Here is a 19,491-nt window from a genome sequence, read left to right on the forward strand (position 1 = left end):
CTATTAAACTACATTTTAGCATGCTTAATAAACGCCACAGAGAGAAATTTATTTGCATAGGAAAGGCAAAGGGCATGACATGTAGCTGCTTATGCTGTCATCTGGCAGAGGGTTTGTGCCTGTGACGTCAGCGATCAGCAGAACGCAGCGCTCATAGCATGCTCGTAGCCTGAGCAGCGGGCAAAGGCTATGACGTCAGACGGCGGGCAGGGCAAGTGCGGTTGTGACGTCAGATCGCAGCAGCGCCCTGGCCTCGCCTCGGCGCAGGCGCGGTGGCGGCAGCTCCAGGGAACGTCCCGCACGCGACAAGACGGAGGGCGGAACCTTGTGTGCGGCGGCGCTGACTGCTGCGTGGTTGCACGGAGCGGATAGACGGGAGCACACTCGCGCGCACGCACACGCCTGAGTCCTGACCCATTTTTCGGCAGTGGAGAAGACTTTAGTGGCCACAGAGAGCGGCGGGAGTGGCAGGGTGGGGGAGGACAGCGGCGCCGAGCGAAGGAGGAGGCGGGGGACAGAGAGACAGAGGGAGGGACAAGCGGTGGCGGCATGGCCGAGAGCATGGTGAGCAGCGCCGGGCCCGGTGGGTGGGGGGTGGGGATCATGAGACAGCACTTTTTTCACCGGTGACAGTTGGGCTCGCGCTGCTTCCGGCCCTGTCCCGGAGCAGAAGGGTGGGTGGGTGAAATTGGGGAGGGGGCGGCCTGAGAAGGGAATGCCGGCTCGCCCCACCCCATCCCGACAGGCAGATCCAGTCCCGGGCTTGGCCCGCTGCATGCTGGGATTTGTAGTTCCGTTTCTTTGGGGGAAGTGGAGGCAGTTAATTAACAGGTTGCATTTTCTGTCTGTTTGCATTCTTTTTTTTTCTTTCTTTATATTTCCTGTTTTAAATACATAGAACCAGAGCTACTAATTCAGGCATGTAGAGGGCCAAATTGAGGATTTTACTGGACCTTACTGGAGGGGCAAGATGGGACAGGGGAGGGGGGAGGAAACAAGTTTGAGAATTTCTTTCTTAAAAACGGTTATGGACATCTAGTATGCCCAGTTCTATTTATTTATTTATTTGTAGCGTTTGTATCCCACATTTTTCCACCAATTTGCAGGCTCAATGTGGCTTACATTTGCCATAGTGGCGATTGCCATTTCCGGGCCATAGAATTGTAAATGATGTTGACATCAGGTGCGTGCATACATGGTAGAAGAATACATCAGCATTATCTTATTGCATAGGTATTGATTTTAGGTTAGACGTGATTGTGTTTGTTCATTAAAAGCCATGGGTTAGTCGGTCATGTAATGAGAGATCGGTTCTGTCTTGTTCATGTTCAGTCTTATTGTTTAATAATTAGGATGGTTGTTTATGATATGCTTTCTTGAATAAATCGGTTTTCAGTAGCCTTTGGAAGATGGTTAGATCTTGTGTTGTTTTTATGGCCTTCGGAAGTGCGTTCCATAGTTGCGCACAGATGTAGGAGAAGCCATCAATGGTCTCCAGCTTCCACCTGTGCAATCAGGGAGCCTCTTGCTTTCCCTGAGCTTTCTGGAGGTGTCAGAGATTTAAAAAAAAAAAAAAAAACCTTACTCAATTGGGAGGTCATCCATTCATTTGCCACTTTTTCAGTGAGGAAATATTTTTAGCTAATACTGTGACATTTAGTTCCTCTAGCATTCTTTCTTCTGACCAAAGTTCTCCTTATATCTTGTATGTGTTTTTCTCTTATAGTTTTTGGTTGTATAGGTCGTATGTATTTAGATCCTTGAGTCTCATACCATGTGCTGTGGAGGAGTAGCCTAGTGGTTACCTGAGAACCAGGTTGAGTGGGTTCAGTTTCTAGTGCAGTGTCTTTTGACCCTGGGCAAGTCACAAAACCCTCCACTGCCCCAGATACAAAATAAGTACTTGTGTATTATGTGAACCGCTTTGATTGTAACCACAGAAAGGAGGTATATCAAAATCTCACTTTGTCATGTAGACCCTACACCATACAGTAGTCATTTTCAGGTCGGTTACTATGTACCTGTTTGAGGTGGGGGAAAGCCTCCTGTAAGTAGATTAAGGTTAAGTTGAAGAAAACTCATTTTTTTCTGGAAAGCATATGGGGCTGTACATCTGGATGCCAGTATACCATGACGGTGCCTGGTTTTGTGTGACTCTGTCCTTTAGATCGTATGTTTTTCCTGGCCTATAACTTAATGAAGTTCCTTTCATTATGATTTGATTTTTTTGGTAAACCACTTAGAACTTTTTTAAATGCGCAATATATCAAATTCTATTAAATTTAAACTTTTAAACAAGCATTTTGTCCAGGTGACTCCTAAAGTTACCTGAACAAAGTGCTTTGATATTGACCTTTATGAGATTATGAAACGCTGTTCCTCCCCCCCCCCCCCCCCTCTCCCATCTCTTGCATCATGGACATCAGTACCTATCCCCTAGTCTTGCATTTAGCTCACACCTTTTTCAGTAGTAGCTCAAGGTGAGTTACATTCAGTTATACTAGGTATTTCCCTTTCCCAAGAAACAGTCTAAGGGACTGATGCAGAAAATTACTGCAAGTAACAGCACACGTTTACCTGTTCCCAGGAAGGCCAATACTTGGCATTCTGTGAGCAGCAGTCACAGCCATTGTGCAACATCAATCTAGGTACATTGTTGTACCAAGCTGTGGATGGAACTGCAGTCCCTGCATCTCAGCCAGATAGTTATCACTGCAGTGGCTGTGAAATGGGAAAATCCTAAGCAGCTGTACAGAATGGCTTATGGCACAGCAACTTCTGTAAGTGCTAATAGTGGTTAAAATAGAGAGGGAAAAGTTACTGCTTAGTACCTCAGCAGTGCTGTTTGTAGACACAGTGGGGTCAGGCTGGTGCATCCACATTAATGTAGTTTCCTGTAGCTGTGGAACAGTTATGCTAGTTACGTAATTTTCCTGCAAGCCTGTCTGAGCTTGTGGGAGCAATTTAAAAAGCTGAGTCTTCAGTTCTGTAGTGTCATTATTTTTCCTTGCATCTAGTTGTTAGAGTGAAAGGGGCAAGCAGGAAGTAAGTCATATGTTTCAGGGCCACCACGTACCTCTGTGTGAGTTTGGTCCCTCATTGAAATTGTTGGAAAAGTGTAGAATTGGTTTGACTTTTTTGATTCGCTCTTATACAGTCAAAACAAAGGATGACCTATCTTCTGTGGAGTCCCTCAAGGCTCTCCACTATCCACGCTGCTTTTCGATATTTTTTTATGATCTTTGTTTCTTGTTACATAACAAATTGTTCACTGTATTTATGCAGATGACATCTCAGTTTTGATACCTTTTGATTCTATTTCTGTAATATATTCTAATCTAATTCAACAATGCATGTTATTAATAAACAGTTGGATGTTTGATCATAAGTTAAAATTGAACACTGAGAAAACAAAATTTATTTTTGACATGCATCCAGAAAATATTCCAAAATCCATCACTATTAACCAAGCTACTTTTGAATTTTCTACAGTCATTAAATTGTTAGGAGTATTTAATGATAGAAAAACAGGTCTCCTCATTGACAAAGAAATGTTGCTTCATGATGAAAAAATTGAGATGTGGGTGAAACTATTTCGAACAAGATTTTAGAATACTGGTTCAGTCTCTCTTACTTTCTCAGTTGGATTATTATAATCTGGTTTATTTAGGGTGTAATAAAAGTTTGATGAGCAGACTGCAAACGATACAAAATGCAGCAGTTTGAATGATTTTTGGATTGTCTAAATATGATAGGATTACTCCCAGTTATTCATTACACTGGTTACCTATTGAAGCTAGAATCTATTTAAATCAGCGTGTTTTCTCTTTAAACTTTTACATGGCTTGACACCAGACTATCAATATTCATTTATGCTTTGAGAACAAGACGTACTGGTACTGTAGGTTATTCTTTTCCATCATCAAAAGGTAAAAAGAGATGACATTTCTTTGAATTAGGGTTGGCATTTCAAGCAGCGAGATTCATCTATGTTTAAATCTTCTCAGTCCTATATTCTTTTTAGGAAAAGTTTGAAAACCCTTCTGTTTCAGAAATATGTATCCCACGCTAACTACTGATTTACAATTTATTCTTAATCACTAAATTTACTATTATGGCTCCTTTTAAATAGTTGTAACCCGCTTAGAACTGTGAGGTAATAGCGGGATAGAAATCTAATTTACCGTTACCATGAGTCTTGGCAAGTTCTCTGTAAGATCTAAATTTTGGCACTTGGAAGGCAGCACACTACTGAAATCGGAGTGCTGGTTTGAATGTGGATGATGGTCTGTTACCAGATCCAGTCGTGTTTCTTAGCATTTTATTGGGCCCTTCAGTGGTAACTGTCAGCTGCTTATTAATGTCCTAGTCCTATGAGGGATTTTGCATTTCATTGGTGTTCTATGAATTTTACAGTTATTTCTAGTTGTTTCTTGACATGCTTAGAACTTTGCCCATAGTCATGTGTTTTTACCAGCTTTTCTTATGTTTAATACTGTGTGTGTCTACCTCTATCTAATCTTTTCCTCTTCATCCTTCCTGCGCCTTACCCTCCCCTAATTCTTCTCCTTTACATATCTTTGTTTACCTCTCCATGTTCAATTTATATAGCTTTACCCTACTACTACTATGTTTGCTACAAATTGTAGTAATTTCCTTCAAGATTTTTTGTTATTCTATTTACTTTTTACTACGTAAGCCGCATTGAGCCTGCTCTGTGTGGGAAAGCACGGGGGTACAAATGTAATAAATAAATATATATTTAAATCTCTCTGTATATCACACACTCACACACACACAGGTAGTGGAGAGGCTTCATAGGCTGGCACAAAAGATTTGATTTTAAATGCACACACGTTTTCCCTCCCCCCCCCCCCATTTTTTAATGGTTAAATGCTGGATGTTAATTTATGATGAATTGGAATGACAGCATGCTGTGTTGCTAATTATCTGGGGTCTGCCAGCAGGTTGGCTTAATGCTAGCCACTTCTTTAGCGATGCCCAGGAAACATTTCTGGTTTTGCATAAATGTGTTCCAGGAAATAGATAAAGATATTCTGCGTAAGACATGCTTGACAAGAAAGTAATTAGGGAGTTTTTGTCTAAAGCCTCAGTGTGATAGAAGGTCTACATGGTGTAATGTTTTCTTCTGTGATTGTATAACTGTGGCATTCCCGGCTTATAGCTTTACATTATGAGGGCTTACAGGCATATTTATTTGGTAATGTTTTTAAAAAGATTTATTTTTATATTGTGTGCTATGTTTTTTTTAACTATAAGGATATTAGCTGTGTGACAGTAGGTGGCATAGAGGCATATTTTCAAAGCACTTTGGGAGGCTAAGTTCCATAGGTTTCTATGGAACTTTGGGAGGCTAAGTGCTTTGAAAATGAGCTTGATAGTACTATAGTTTTTTTTTTTGTTGTTGATTGAATTTTTAAATAACAGCAAAAGAAATACAACAAAACTCTCATGCATTGGAATACCCATATGAAAAAAAACAAATTCATGATCAGAAAAATAAGAAGCCAATTTGGCCCCAAAATTCTGACATGTGGTATTACTTATCCATTGCAACATTTTAATGTCTGTGGTAAAGACAGTATTCCACCATTGGTGCATATCCAAAATGGAGGTATCCTTCCAGTGAGCGAGGATTAACTTCACCACAACTGATGATAACAACAACAACAAAAAAAATCAATCTCTTGTCATCCTGAGCAATAGTTATCTGATCCCATGGAATTCTAAAACCATAGAAATTTGAGTGTCCATGGCATCCAGGTGGTCCTACGCCCCCCCCCCCCTCGGGCACTCCGTTCTGTAGATACATCTCTCTTGTCTGCCCCCTTCTCCACTACTGCTAATTCCAGACTCTGTTCCTTTTACCTCGCTGCACCTCACGCCTGGAATAGACTTCCCGAACATGTACGTCTAGCCCCATACTTGCCCATTTTCAAATCCAGGCTAAAAGCCCACCTCTTTAACGCTGCTTTTGACTCCTAATCACTGCTCACTTGCCTGTACCTTTTATCCCCACCTCTTTAATTCCCTTACCTCTTGGTATCCTATTTAGATTGTCAGCTCTCTGAGCAGGGACTGTCTTTTAATGTATGATGTACAGCGCTGCGTATGCCTTGTAGCGCTATAGAAGTGATAAGTAGTAGTAGTAGTCCTATTGGCTTTTTCTGATACCAGAGAAATTATCCCCACTGAAGATAGTGTCGGGGGAAAAGGCTTTAGTAAATCAGCCCTGAATAAGGATACCACTTGAATTGGGTGATCTAAAACAAAAGAAACTGTTAACACTGAATGTCTGGTGGTAAAGGGCCTGTTTCACCCTTGCAATGGTGTGTGTGTACGCCTGTCGGAAAAGTAACTCCGGATCATAAGGGACATTAATAACCTGTCTTACCTTTTTTTTTTATTTGTACCCCGCGCTTTCCCACTCATGGCAGGCTCAATGCGGCTTAGGTACTTATTTGTACCTGGGGCAATGGAGGGTTAAGTGACTTGCCCAGAGTCACAAGGAGCTGCCTGTGCCTGCAGTGGGAATCAAACCCAGTTCCCCAGGACCAAAGTCCACCACTCTAACCACTAGGCCACTCCTCCACTTACCTTGAAGTAAGCAGTGCTTCTCAGTCCAGTCCTCATGCATATTCATTGTGGATATCCTGAAAACGTGACTGGCTGGGTGTGCCCCAAGGACTGGGTTGAGACCACTGTATTAGAGGGAGAGATGTGAAGGTAAAGAGGAACAAGAATATTTGGGAGTGAAAATATACATCTTCAATGTTTTCTTTTAGGCATGCTACAATATTAGTATTTTTAGACCAACCTTTTGAGCTGTGTGTCCGTTTAAAGAGTGCTGCTTGCTTTGTCCCACGATAGATCATTCGAATCCAGTCACCGGAGGGTGTGAAGCGCGTTACAGCCAGTAAACGGGAGACAGCTGCAACGTTTCTTAAAAAGGTAAATCTCTACTTTCCTCCAATTTCATAAGGGAACTTTATCCCTCCTCATGCACAGCTAGTCCAGGACAGCAATTTTGTTACAGGGTAACATAGATGATGTCAGATAAAGACCTGCACAGTCCATTTAGTCTGCCCAACAAGCCTCACTCATTTTTAGTCCTCTATGCTACAATCTGAATGAATCACTTCACAGCGCTAAACAACTAACCTGCAATGTTGTTCAGCGCTGTGAATTGTTGTTCCTTAAAAGTATTGCCGGAGTATTACTCCCCCCCCCCCCCCCCTCACTTCAAAGTAATTGTAATCAGCACTACAAAGAGCTAATCCTGTTCTGTGTGATATTAATCCCAGTGACTGACTAGCAGGGGAATTTTCGAAAGAGATGGGTGTCCTCTCAGGGTCGCCCAAATCCTGTCCCAGGCATCCCAGAATAATGCCGGCGTATGTGCTACTGATTCTAGTCAAACCACGCTCCCTGAGATGAATGGGGGGATTTAAATCCACATCAGCCGGTCAATTTCTTTGTTCAGAGCCCTAGGGGTCACAGTTCCTTAAAAGTATTGCAGGTCCCTGGAGCAGTTTTTAGTGGGTGCAGTGCACTTCAGGCAGGCGGACCCAGGTCCATCCCCCCCCCCCCCCTTACCTGTTACACTTGTGTAAATGTGAGCCCTTCAAAACCCACCACAAACCCACTGTACCCATATGCAGGTGCCCCCCTTCACCCCTTAGGGTGTACAGTTGTGGGGAGTAGGTTTTGGGGGGGCTCTGCACCAAAGGTAAGGGAGCTATGCACCTGGGAGCAATTTGTGAAGTCCACTGCAATGCCCCCTAGGGTGCCCAGTTGGTGTCCTGACATGTGAGGGGGATCAGTGCAGTACGAATGCTGGCTTCTCCCACGACCAAATGCCTTGGATTTGGTTGTTTTGAGATGGGCATCCTCAGATTCCATTATGGCCGAAAACCAGGGACGACCATCTCTAAGGTCGACCTAAATGTTGAGATTTGGGCGTCCCCGACCATATTATCGAAACGAAAGATGGACACCCATCTTGTTTTGATAATACGAGTTTCCCCGCCCCTTCGCCGGGACGTCCTTAGAGATGGGCGCCCTTAGAGATGGTCGTCCCCGTTCAAAAATGCCCCTCCACTGGAGCTTCTGATTTATGAGTCTGTAAATTACTCAGATGCTCTGCATTTTGTATGCCCTGTGCACCGTTTACCACATGGACAATATACCATATACAACCTGAGAAGTATTACAGTCAGTATATGCTTTTAACTGGAACATCCACCCCGTAACTGGATTTATGACTTCTTTTGTAACCCGTGCATGTTTTCAATATACACAATTTCCGCATATGGTGTGCCTTCTATCTTGATCCTCTAAAATGTTTTAACAACATCTCTCCTACATTACTTGCTCTTGTGAAAGCAAACCGTGGAGCTGTATTAAATCCATGCAAAAGATAAAAGGGGCCAATGTTTATGTATGACATTCTTGATGTGTGTAGACTGCGGAGAATAAGGCAAAACGCAGGCTATTCTATCTTCTTGCTCCCCCCTCCCCGATGTATTGCTAAGAAACCAGTGCCAATGCGTATCGGCGGCCCTTTTGTATGCTACTTGAACTACTTTACTGGGGTAATCCCTTTGAATAATCCTTTCTTTGAGATCTGTAGAATGGAATTCGAAGCGGTCTCGTGTCCCACACAACGTTTTTATCCTTAGGAACTGTCCTATAGGTATGCCATTCTTCAAACCTTTCATGTTGAATCTCTTATAATGCATCACAGGTATTTAAATAACCAATAAATTGTTGTAATGTTTCCTCGTTACCCACCCATACTAGAAAAACATCGATGAACCGCTTCCATAAAAAATATGTGCTCTGAATCGTGAGCTAAGTACATATCTCTATATATAAAACGCACCTCCAACATTCTGAAGCCTCCACAAGTCCCAACGTTCTAAATGCATGGTGGTGAAACCAAGAATTCGCCTATGAGTGGTGGCCCCGCCCCCCACATCAGACGTCATGACGTCGAGGGCGGACCAATGACACTCAACCAATCGCATCGCGAACCCGTTACTAAGCGACGGAACGTGACATAAGACACGTCGCGGAACAATGAAAACCAGCAGCACACAGTTGCTACGCGACGTCAACAGCAACGCTAAAAGGACCATATAGATCTCTGCTCTCCACACAAACAACGGACACGGAGGGCATAGGAGGGAAGGAAAAAAACCAGCACATACACACACACACACTCTCACTCTTAACTGGCTATAATGAGCAACTGACCTGCCACTATCACAGGGACTGCTAGCACCTCTTTCTCTCTCTCACACACATACAGACGGGACACAGAGGGGATGGAAGACAAGGAACAAATTGTTGGGTATGGAGGGGGCGACAGGGGAGATAAGGCAAGAACTGCCTCAAATGTTTGTGCTGTGCTATGTACAATTATAATGCTGTCTCTTCATTTTGACCCTACCCTTTCACACTCACTTTCACACAGATGCACACACACACACTTACACTGTCTCTATCTCACACACACACGCACCCACACACATATACACACTCTCTCACACAGACACACACACGCCTCAAATGGTTCAGCTGTCCTATGTGAAATTTCACTGCTGTCTCTTCATTTTCACCCTACCTGTGCACACTCTTTTTCACACACACACACACACACACACTTTCTCTGTGTCACATACACACAGACACACATACATATACACACTCTCACTCTCTCTATAGCCTTGCTAGCGCCCGTTTCATTTGTTTACGAAACGGGCCTTTTTTACTAGTCTCTATATAATGGTCAATCTGCCTCCCTGGATGGCTGGCTGGCTGGGTTCATAACCGTATGCTAATGGACTTACGTCAACTTGTCTCCAGTGTTTCCTTCCTCTCTCAGAGTCCCGCCCTTGCAGAAAGACGAAATGATGTCAGAGGAGGGCGGGACACTGAGAGGGAAGGCAAGGGAAGGCTGGAGGTGATGAGCCGAGCCTGCTGCCGCTGCGACCCTAAGGTAACATGAAGAGGGCTGTTGTGGGAGACGACGGCGGGCAGGTGAGGGCTGGGGTTCAACTTGACCTTGGATGCTTAAAACAGAGGCAGATGGGGGCTGGGGCACCTCACTGGACATGGATTGGATGGGAGGGGAGGGGAGAATCGCTGGACATGGATGAGATGGGAAGGCAGGGCACAGGAGAATCGCTGGACATGGATGGGATGGGAGGGCAGAGGATGTGAGAATCGCTGGACATGGAGGGGAGGGCAGGGGAGAGAGGAGAAATCGGTTAGATGATAGCCTTGCTAGGGCCCGTTTCATTCTTCACGAAACGGGCTTTGTTGCTTGTTTATCTTAATGCTCTGCCATATATAAGGATGCCACTGTTGGTGCCACCGTGGCTCCCATGGCTGTGCCATGTGTTTGTTTTCAGTTTGAAGATAACATATTATTTACAATTTTGTGTAATGACCAATTTCACCATCTGATTCAAAAGATCTGCTTTCTCACTAGATATATGTAGATGTTGCAAATACATATCTATCAATCTTAATGCTTCATGTTGTGGAATCCTCGTGTACAGTGAGGCTACATCTAAAGTCACTAATGTGACTGGATTTTGTCCTATATCTGTCTCTTGTAACATATGAATCAAATGGCTTGAGTCCAAAACAAAAGAGGGAATAAGGGGCACCCTAGGTTGTAAACAGAGATCTAAATATTGAGACAAAGGCTCATTCAAGGAATTTTTTCCTGACACTATAGGTCTTCCGGGGGGGGGGGGGGGGATTTATTAAACTTTAGATACAAAATAGATGGAAGGAACTACTGGAAACTGTTTAGCCAAGTAATGGCTGTGTTGCTTCACGCAAAATACGTTTGACTTTCCCCTGAAAAACTGGCGTAGGATCCTGCTCTAAAGGAGTGTAGAAAACCCTATCATTCAATTGTTGTCTTGCTTCATTCCTGTATTGTTCCACATCCTTAATTACTCCACCCTCTCCCTTATCTGCTCTCTCTATAATAATTGTCATCTCTATGGCTTGTTGTTGTGCTCCGTTCAAATTGCTAGGTGTATTTTCAAGACGTGTTTCCATGTGCTCAATATCAATACTAGCTTCTGAAAGGTTTCTAATAATGTGTCGGGTGGACCCGGTGGCATCCAAACCGATGGCAATCATGTTTAGACATAAAGGACTGGGTACCCCCTTCCTCTGATGTCAAAGCAGCTTGACCAAAATATAATTTCAATTTTAGCTTCCTAAAAAAAACCCGATATGATTGTTGACGATTGGAGAAGGAATCCTACCATGTCATAGGGACAAAAGACAACCCCAATTCCAAAACTTCGTAATGATGCTGTGTTAAAATTTTAGAAGAGAGACTGTACACTCTTCTTTTTGACCACACTGCTGCTGTTGATTTCTGATTGGCCTGGACTGGAGTTGTGTCGGGGCTCCCTGCTGAGTATTGCCCGCTGTTAGTAAAAAAAAAACTGATGCTGTTGACGTCATGCTGGTAGAATTAGAAGAACCTATTTCCAGAGCTCCAGTTTCAACTTCTCTGATGTCCTCACCCGATGAATTGCTGGATGTATTCACAAAGCCTACCCTCTTCAATTTTCGATATCTTTTTTTAGATTTTCTATTGATGCCCTTCAACGGGTAAATGAACCCTTTGGTGTAATCAGCCTCATCCTTCTTATATTTAGCATTTGGACCATCACTGTAGTCCAGAGGAAAGTGGCTTGCTGGCTTCTCAGAAAATTATTGTGCCAACCAAGACTCAAGAATATTCATCTCAACAGCATTGGATATATTTCCTTTAGTAGGCAGCAAAAGATTACAGCCTTAAAGCTTGCAGAGAGGGTTCATAGAAATATAGAAAATGACGACAGATAAAGAACATATATATGGCCTATCTAGTCTGCCCATCCACACCATCTAGTATCTCGTCCTCTCAGGGATCTTATGTGCTTATCCCATGCTTTCTTGAATTCAAATACGTCTTTGTCTCCACCACCTCCACGGAAAGGCCATTCCAATCATCTACACCTTTTCCATATAGAACTGTTTTCTTAGGTGTCTCCTGAGTGTCCCATTTTACCTTTATCCTTTGTACCTTCATTCCAGAACTTGCTTTCAATCAAAATATTTATTTATTTATTTTAGTGCATTTGTATCCCACATTTTCCCACCTTTTTGCGGGCTCAGTGTGGCTTGCTTCCTGTGCATGTATGCCACAGAAGTATTTGAATGTCTCTTTCATATCTCCCCTCTCCTGCCTTTTATCCAAAGTATACATCTTCAGATCTTTAAGTCTGTCCCCATATGCTCTGTGACGAAGTCCTCTAACCATTTTAGTAGCCGCCCTCTGGACCGACTCCTTCCTGTTTATATCTTTTTCAAGGTACAGTCTAGAACTGTACGTAGTACTCTAAATAAAGTCTTGCTAGAGTTTTATATAGAGGCAGTATCACCTCCTTTTTCCTGTTGGCCATGTCCTCTCCTTGGGAACCTAAGAATTTTTCTGGCCTTTGCAGTCACTTTTTCGGCCTGTTTGGCCACCTTCACATATGATCACACCCAAGTCCAGTGAGTGCACAGAGCAGCGCTTCTTTCTCTTGCACCAGGAAAAGCAGAGGACATTCCATGTTTCGCATTATCCTTTCTAATGCACTGGCCCTGCCTGTACTACAGAGATGTTTCTTAGTAACAAACTCTACCCGGACAGCAGTGTGAGGGTGAGGACTCCATTTCTCCAGTTACAGTTCACATTGTCGCAGCCTGGCTTTGAAGGAAGTTGAGTTTCCAGGTTACCTTCTGAGTTTTTCATTTATCCTTACTCACTTTTTATTTGAGTCCTTTGGGGGGTTTTTGCTTGTTTGTTTTTTTAAATCTTGAAATGTTTAGGTTTCACGTTTCAGTCTGCTTTTATTTGATACTAGTAACGAAGGCCCGTTTCAAATCACAATGAAACGGGTGCTAGCAAGGCTCCCCTCCGTCCCTTTGTGTCTCCGTGTGTCGCCGGCCCCCCTGCAGCCTCCGTGCGAGAGCTACAGTGCAGTACAACGTTGGAGCTGAGAATGTGCTCCGCCCTCAACGTCATAACGTTTGATGCGAGGGCGGGGCTCACAGACTGTGATTTTGTGTGGCTTCAGAGCTTCGAACTTACGAACCTGGCTTTAGTGACGTCAGTGCAAATAGAACGTTGAGGGTGAGTTTTATATATATAGATACTGCTAAAGGAAAAATATAGCGATGTACAAAGTCAAAATAAGAGAAATGTAGGAAAAGAGCCACAATTATTGAACAGGAACTGGGGGGGGGGGGGGGGGGGGGGGTTATAAAACTGAAGCTGATTTGTTTACATTTGGGTTGGCTATTGCATAACCTTTCTTGAACATTTTGTTTGGGGGCGTGGCTTAAATTTAACCTGATATTCAGCTGCTGTCTGGTTATAAGAGTTCCTTTGTAAGTAGGATTGTAAATTGGTGCCATAAGCTAAATGGATAACTTATTCAGTATTTTCAGCAGGCCTAACTAGTACCAAAGCTGTAATTCCACTTATCTTTGTGCAGAGACCGGCCTTCTCAATGTCAGCCTCACCATATCTACCATTGCATCACAGTATCCATTTTAGCAGTGGCGTAAAGTGGTGCTGAAAATTTTTGGCTCCTCTTCTGGGTGGTGTTATTTTTATTGGGCCTGATATATTTGGCAGGCCAGGAGCCAGGTAGATAATCTGGCTGTTCAGTGTAGCTAACAGGCTAGACCAGTATGACAGCTGATAACTAAGTCAGAGCTGTATATCTGTGTTGTCTGGTTAAAAGCAGAACAGTCCAACAGCAAACTTCAGCTAATGGGGTACAGTTTGTCTAGCCAGCAAGCTGGCAGAAAAGAATTGATCAGGAGGTGAGAGGGAAGTTTTAGACTCAGATTTGGTTAACTCCTGAATTTACCTGGACAAATCTGTATTCTCACTGATATACCTATCACATGGACCAGCTGTGCATAGTGCGTTACAGAGACACAGTACAGTTCTGCTGGGGGGGGGGGGGGGGGGGTTTCTCCTAGCTTGCTGGGCATTTTTTTTTTAAGTAGTAGATATGAAAGAGATTTCTTTGTTTATTGTTTATCACAATATTTTCTACACTGCCAAATCTAACAGGTCAAGGCAGTTTACAATCAATAGGTGAAAAAGAGCTAGAAAAGAACTCCATAGTCCAGAGAGGAAAGTCAGACTACACGTACACACCTCAGAGGGCACACCCAGGACTATAATTCTTGGCAAAAATACATAAACATAATCAGGCAATACATTTTTTATTTATTTATTGCATTTGCATCCCACATTTTCCCACCTTTTTGCGGGTTCAGTGTGGCTTACAATAAGAAATGAATGATGGAAGTACAATTTGTTACAGATTGGTTATGGATTACATTGTGCAGAATTATGCGAGACAATCGAAGTGTCGTTAAGGAGTGCAACAATGGAACACAAACATTGAACATTAGAAGGAGACAATGGGAGCTTGAAGGGCAATATTAAGGCATAAAGACATATGGTATACATATTTCTGTGAGTAAAGGTATGAGTGATGTGGGATTACGGGGATGAGAGTTCAGAAGTGGATTTATAGTGCATTACTAAACAGTGAGTCTGGATTTTATGTGTTTTGGCTCTTTAATTACATCTGTAATTAAATATCTAGTACCATCTGCACTGTCTCAAGAGGAATCCACCACGGGACCAGTGACAAAATTGAGCCTTCTAGTGCACCCAAAATTTCTTTTGTTGTTACATTTGTACCCCGCTCTTTCCCACTCATGGCAGGCTCAATGCGGCTTACATGGGGCAATGGAGGGTTAAGTGACTTGCCCAGAGTCACAAGGAGCTGCCTGTGCCTGAAGTGGGAATCAAACTCAGTTCCTCAGTCCACCACCCTAACCACTAGGCCACTCCTCCACTGTTGCTACTATTTGAGATTCTACATGGAATGTTGCTATTCCACTAGCAACATTCCATGTAGAAGTCGGCCCTTGCAGATCAGCAATGTGGCCGCGCAGGCTTCTGCATCTGTGAGTCTGACGTTCTGCACGTACGTGCAGGACGTCAGACTCACAGAAACAGAAGCCTGCGCAGCCTTCTACATGGAATGTTGCTAGTAGAATAACATTCCATGTAGAATCTCCAATAGTAGCAACATTCCATGTAGAATCTCCAATAGTATCTATTTTATTTTTGTTACATTTGTACCCTGCGCTTTCCCACTCATGGCAGGCTCAATGCGGCTTACATGGGGCAATGGAGGGTTAAGTGACTTGCCCAGAGTCACAAGGAGCTGCCTGAAGTGGGAATCAAACTCAGTTCCCCAGGACCAAAGTCCACCACCCTAACCACTGGGCCACTCCACTCCCTTTTGTGGTAGTTCAGCCCTCAAAACCTTCAGTTTTCAGTATCCCCTGATGCAGAACTTGGTGCTGTTTGAGAATCTTCAGATTGATTTGCATGTAAGTTAGCTGGGAGCTTTTGCAGCCAGAAGCCCCCTCCATTCCCAGCACCACTGTCGCTGCTGCTGCTCTCAGCTGCTGTTGTCTGTGCTGTGTTATTTTCTTACGTTTCATCTTTGTTCTAGGTTGCCAAGGAGTTCGGCTTCCGCAACAATGGGTTTTCTGTCTATTTGAATAGGAACAAAACAGGAGAGATCACGGCCACGCAAAACAAGTCACTCAATGTACTGAAAATCAAGTAAGTAGTTAATCCTATTTTGCACAGAGTACTTCTCCTGTTACTTGTTGACCAACAAAAATATTCACAACCTGCATTTCGTACTGGAATTTCAATGTGTTGTTACGACCACTCGAACATTTTTCTGCCTGACAGGGCATTAATGACCTGTCTTTGGGGATGGATTTCAGAGGCAGTGACGAGGTAAAAGGGAGAAATATTCAGCAGTGACAATATGAAATCATTTTCATGTCTTCTGAGGTGCGTTTCTAACTTTACCTCGGTGTTTTAACATACCACACTCCAGCTAGCACTGTAAAGATAAGTGGGTTATAAATAAAATTAACTATTTAATACAACTTATTTCCCCCATCCATCATTTGGCTTCTGAGCAGATCACAAACCTAAATCTTTAGAACACCGTTCTGAGGTTTCATATTTGAATTGCCTGGTGTTGGTCCAGAAACTGCAGTAGCAGGATGCTTTTTGTGATCTCTGGGGGCTGGAGGAATTTTATTTGTTACATTTGTATCCCACATTTTCCCACCTATTTGCAGGCTCAATGTGACTTACATAGTACCGTAAAGGCATTCGCCAAGTCCGGTAGAGACCCTTCTGTAACACCTAATGTCTATGTTCTAATATATTTCTACCTTTCCATGATGTATTGTAAGCCACATTGAGGTGGAAAAATGTGGGATACAAATGCAATAAACAAATAAATAAAATACAAAGGTGATATTGTGGTCAAATAAAGGTACATGTATTTCAAGTATAGTGGGGGTTGAGGAGAGGAAAGGTTATGTAGTGTCCATTACCAGCTTTGGGTTTGCTGTGTTGCAGAGTGTAGGCATTTACGTTGGGTCGGTAGAGTATTCCTTTTTGAACAGGTTGGTTTTTAGTGGTCATAGGTCGTTTTCACAGCTTTTGGCAATACGTTCCATAGTTGGGGGCTGCATTCTCACAAAGCTTGTGTCTGTAGAACTTGAGCGGAGGAGTAGCCTAGTGGTTAGTGCAGCAGGCTTTGATCCTGGGGAACTGGGTTCAATTCCCACTACAGCTCCTTGTAAATCTGGGCAAGTCACTTAACCTTCCATTGCCCTAGGTACAAATAAGGACCTGTATATACTATGTAAACCCCACAGAAAGGCGGTATATCAAGTCCCATTCCCTTTCCCTATTTGAGATTCTACATGAAATGTTGCTATTCCACTAGCAACATTCCATGTAGAAGCCTGCCCTTGCAGATCAGCAACACGGCCGCACAGGCTTCTGTTTCTGTGAGTCTGATGTCCTGCATATACGTGCAGGACGTCAGTCTCACAGAAACAGAAGCCTGCGCGGCCGCATTGCTGATCTGCAAGGGCAGGCTTCTACATGGAATGTTGCTAGTGGAGGAGTAGCCTACTGGTTAGTGCAGTGGACTTTGATCCTGGGGAACTGATTCCCACTGCAGCTCCTTGTGACTCTGAGCAAGTCACTTAACCCTCCATTGCCCCAGGTACAAAATAAGTACCTGTATATACGTAAACCGCTTTGAATGTAGTTGCAAAAACCTCAGAAAGACGGCAGATCAAGTCCCATTTCCCTTCCCTTATGACATCACAATATCAGAAGAGAGCCAAGTATCGGCCAGTCAAGCCATTGTGACATCACTGATGAGGTTGGCTCTTATTGGTGGAATGAGAGGAGGAGTAGCCTAGTGGTTACTGCAGTGGACTTTGATCCTGAGGAATTGGGTTCAATTCCCACTACAGGTCCTTGTGACCCTGGGCAAGTTACTTAATCCTCCATTGCCCTAGGTACAAAATAAGTGCCTGTATATAATATGTAAACCACTTTGATTGTAACCACGGAAAGGCAGTATATCAAGTCTCATCCCCTTTCTTTCCATTTTTCCACCTTTTGGTTTGAAATTAGTTCAGTTTTCCTGGTGGTAGGCGTGGGGAGTTAGGACAAGTTCAAGTTCTGAATCCTTTCATTTTCTGTAGTAAGACTGGGGAGAAGGTTTTCGGAGCCAATATACTTACAACTTAGACTGAAAAGCCAAGAAGATAATTAAAACATATTTTCCTGTTTGACAGAACATTTATTTTCCAGTGTCCTAGGAATCATTTAGAAACGTGCATTGCAATTATTCCCTTCCACCCATTTGTCACCTCATATCACCGAGGTAACATCTCTCCCTGTCTCCTGTTTTATTCCTAGGAATAATTTGAATGTGCTTTTTTTTCTCCCCCACAGACATGGCGACATGTTGTTCTTGTTCCCCTCCAGTCCTGCTGGGTCATCTTCAGAGATCATGGACACCTCATCAGTGATCCAGGGGTTACGACCGTCAAGTGCCCCCCAAGTGGTGGAAGATGACATCGATCAATTCTTGATCAAGCAGGACGGGAAGATTTACCGTAGTCGTGATGCACAGTTGTGAGTTGGCTAATTCGTTTTTCAGAGATACAGAAATGAGTTGTTCAGATCTTTAGCAGGTTGGTTTAGGTGGGGAGAGAAGACTGTCAGTAATTTTGTTCTGCTAAATGTTAAAAAATATAAATTGTGGGGATTAGAAGAATCTGTCCAGATAAAGCAGACTGAGGGAGGAAGTGGGTTGGCTGTTGGTGGGGGCTGGGGGGGAGTGTGCTTGAGAGACCTTTTCAGTAGGTCTGTAGGAACTGTGGGAGAGTGAGTCCATCCATGGCTCCCTCGGGGGGGTGATACCCCGCGTGTGGCTGACTCATCCTGTTTGTCCACGGAGAACAAAGCTTGCTATCCGGAAGAAAAATGTGGGGCCTATCTGGATTACACATCATTTGATCAACCCATTGAGTGGTTACTGTGCAAATGTTAAATAAATGTTGACTTTTAAATAAAGTGAGATCAGATTCTCAGCTTTAATTGAGAACAAAGCAGGTATTAGTGTCCCCTTTCATTATCTTTTATTTATAAACTACAGTTTTACTTGTAAAGACCCATAGCAGTAGATAGATGCAGACTAAAAAAAACACAGTATAAAACCATATCAGCAGTAAGGGGTTAATTTTATGACAGGGTGACTAAAAGTGAGCAGGAAGACACCTATTGTGGTGTTTTTATAAAAACTCTTGGGTGCCTCTGTGACCTTATAAAATACTAGTATGGAAATTACACCTGCTGGAGAGTGGCTGTAAGTGTGTGTGTGTGTGTGTGTGTGTGTGTGTGTGTGTGTATGGAAATTACACCTGCTGGAGAGTGGCTGTAAGTGTGTGTGTGTGTGTGTGTGTGTGTGTGTGTGTGTGTGTGTTTGCTGCATTTGTATCCCACATTTTCCCACCCATTTGCAGGCTCAATGTGGCTTACAAAATGTTACAAGGACACTCACATTAATGGAATAAGAATTTCAGAATATAGGTACAGATAAGGTGCATAAGAATATCATGGCAATCATATTAACGGGGACAGGATGCTGGGCTTGATGGGCCTTTGGTCTTTTCCCAGTATGGCATTACTTATGTACTTACGTAATTTCAGAATTGTTACAAATAAAGGTGCATAAGAATATCATGTAGGTTTGGAAGTGGATAAATAGATAAAACATAACAATGATATCGGGACGAGATATAATATTCAGTAATGAGGATGTAATTAAAATAAATTAGAAGAGTTCCATAATAGTTGTATTTGGAGTAATTTAGGAGTCAGATCGTTATGTGGGTTATAAAATACTAGTACGGATATTATACCCTTATGACAGCGTCTGTAAATTTACATGTGTTTTTATA

General features: G+C 43.1%; 1 protein-coding gene across 1 annotated transcript in view; it reads left to right on the forward strand.

Annotated features, from left to right (window-relative positions):
* The first annotated feature begins 337 nt into the window (after nucleotides 1-337).
* NPLOC4 (NPL4 homolog, ubiquitin recognition factor) overlaps nucleotides 338-19,491 on the forward strand; it is a 50,616-nt gene continuing 31,462 nt past the window's right edge. The window contains exons 1-4 of the mRNA XM_030188897.1: nucleotides 338-564; nucleotides 6,892-6,972; nucleotides 15,645-15,757; nucleotides 17,981-18,163. Of these exons, the coding sequence (XP_030044757.1) occupies nucleotides 550-564; nucleotides 6,892-6,972; nucleotides 15,645-15,757; nucleotides 17,981-18,163 (392 nt within the window). The 5' untranslated portion in view covers nucleotides 338-549. The remainder of the gene's footprint in view (nucleotides 565-6,891; nucleotides 6,973-15,644; nucleotides 15,758-17,980; nucleotides 18,164-19,491) is intronic.

Source organism: Microcaecilia unicolor, unplaced genomic scaffold, assembly GCF_901765095.1.
Source record: "Microcaecilia unicolor unplaced genomic scaffold, aMicUni1.1, whole genome shotgun sequence".
NCBI lineage: Eukaryota > Metazoa > Chordata > Amphibia > Gymnophiona > Siphonopidae > Microcaecilia > Microcaecilia unicolor.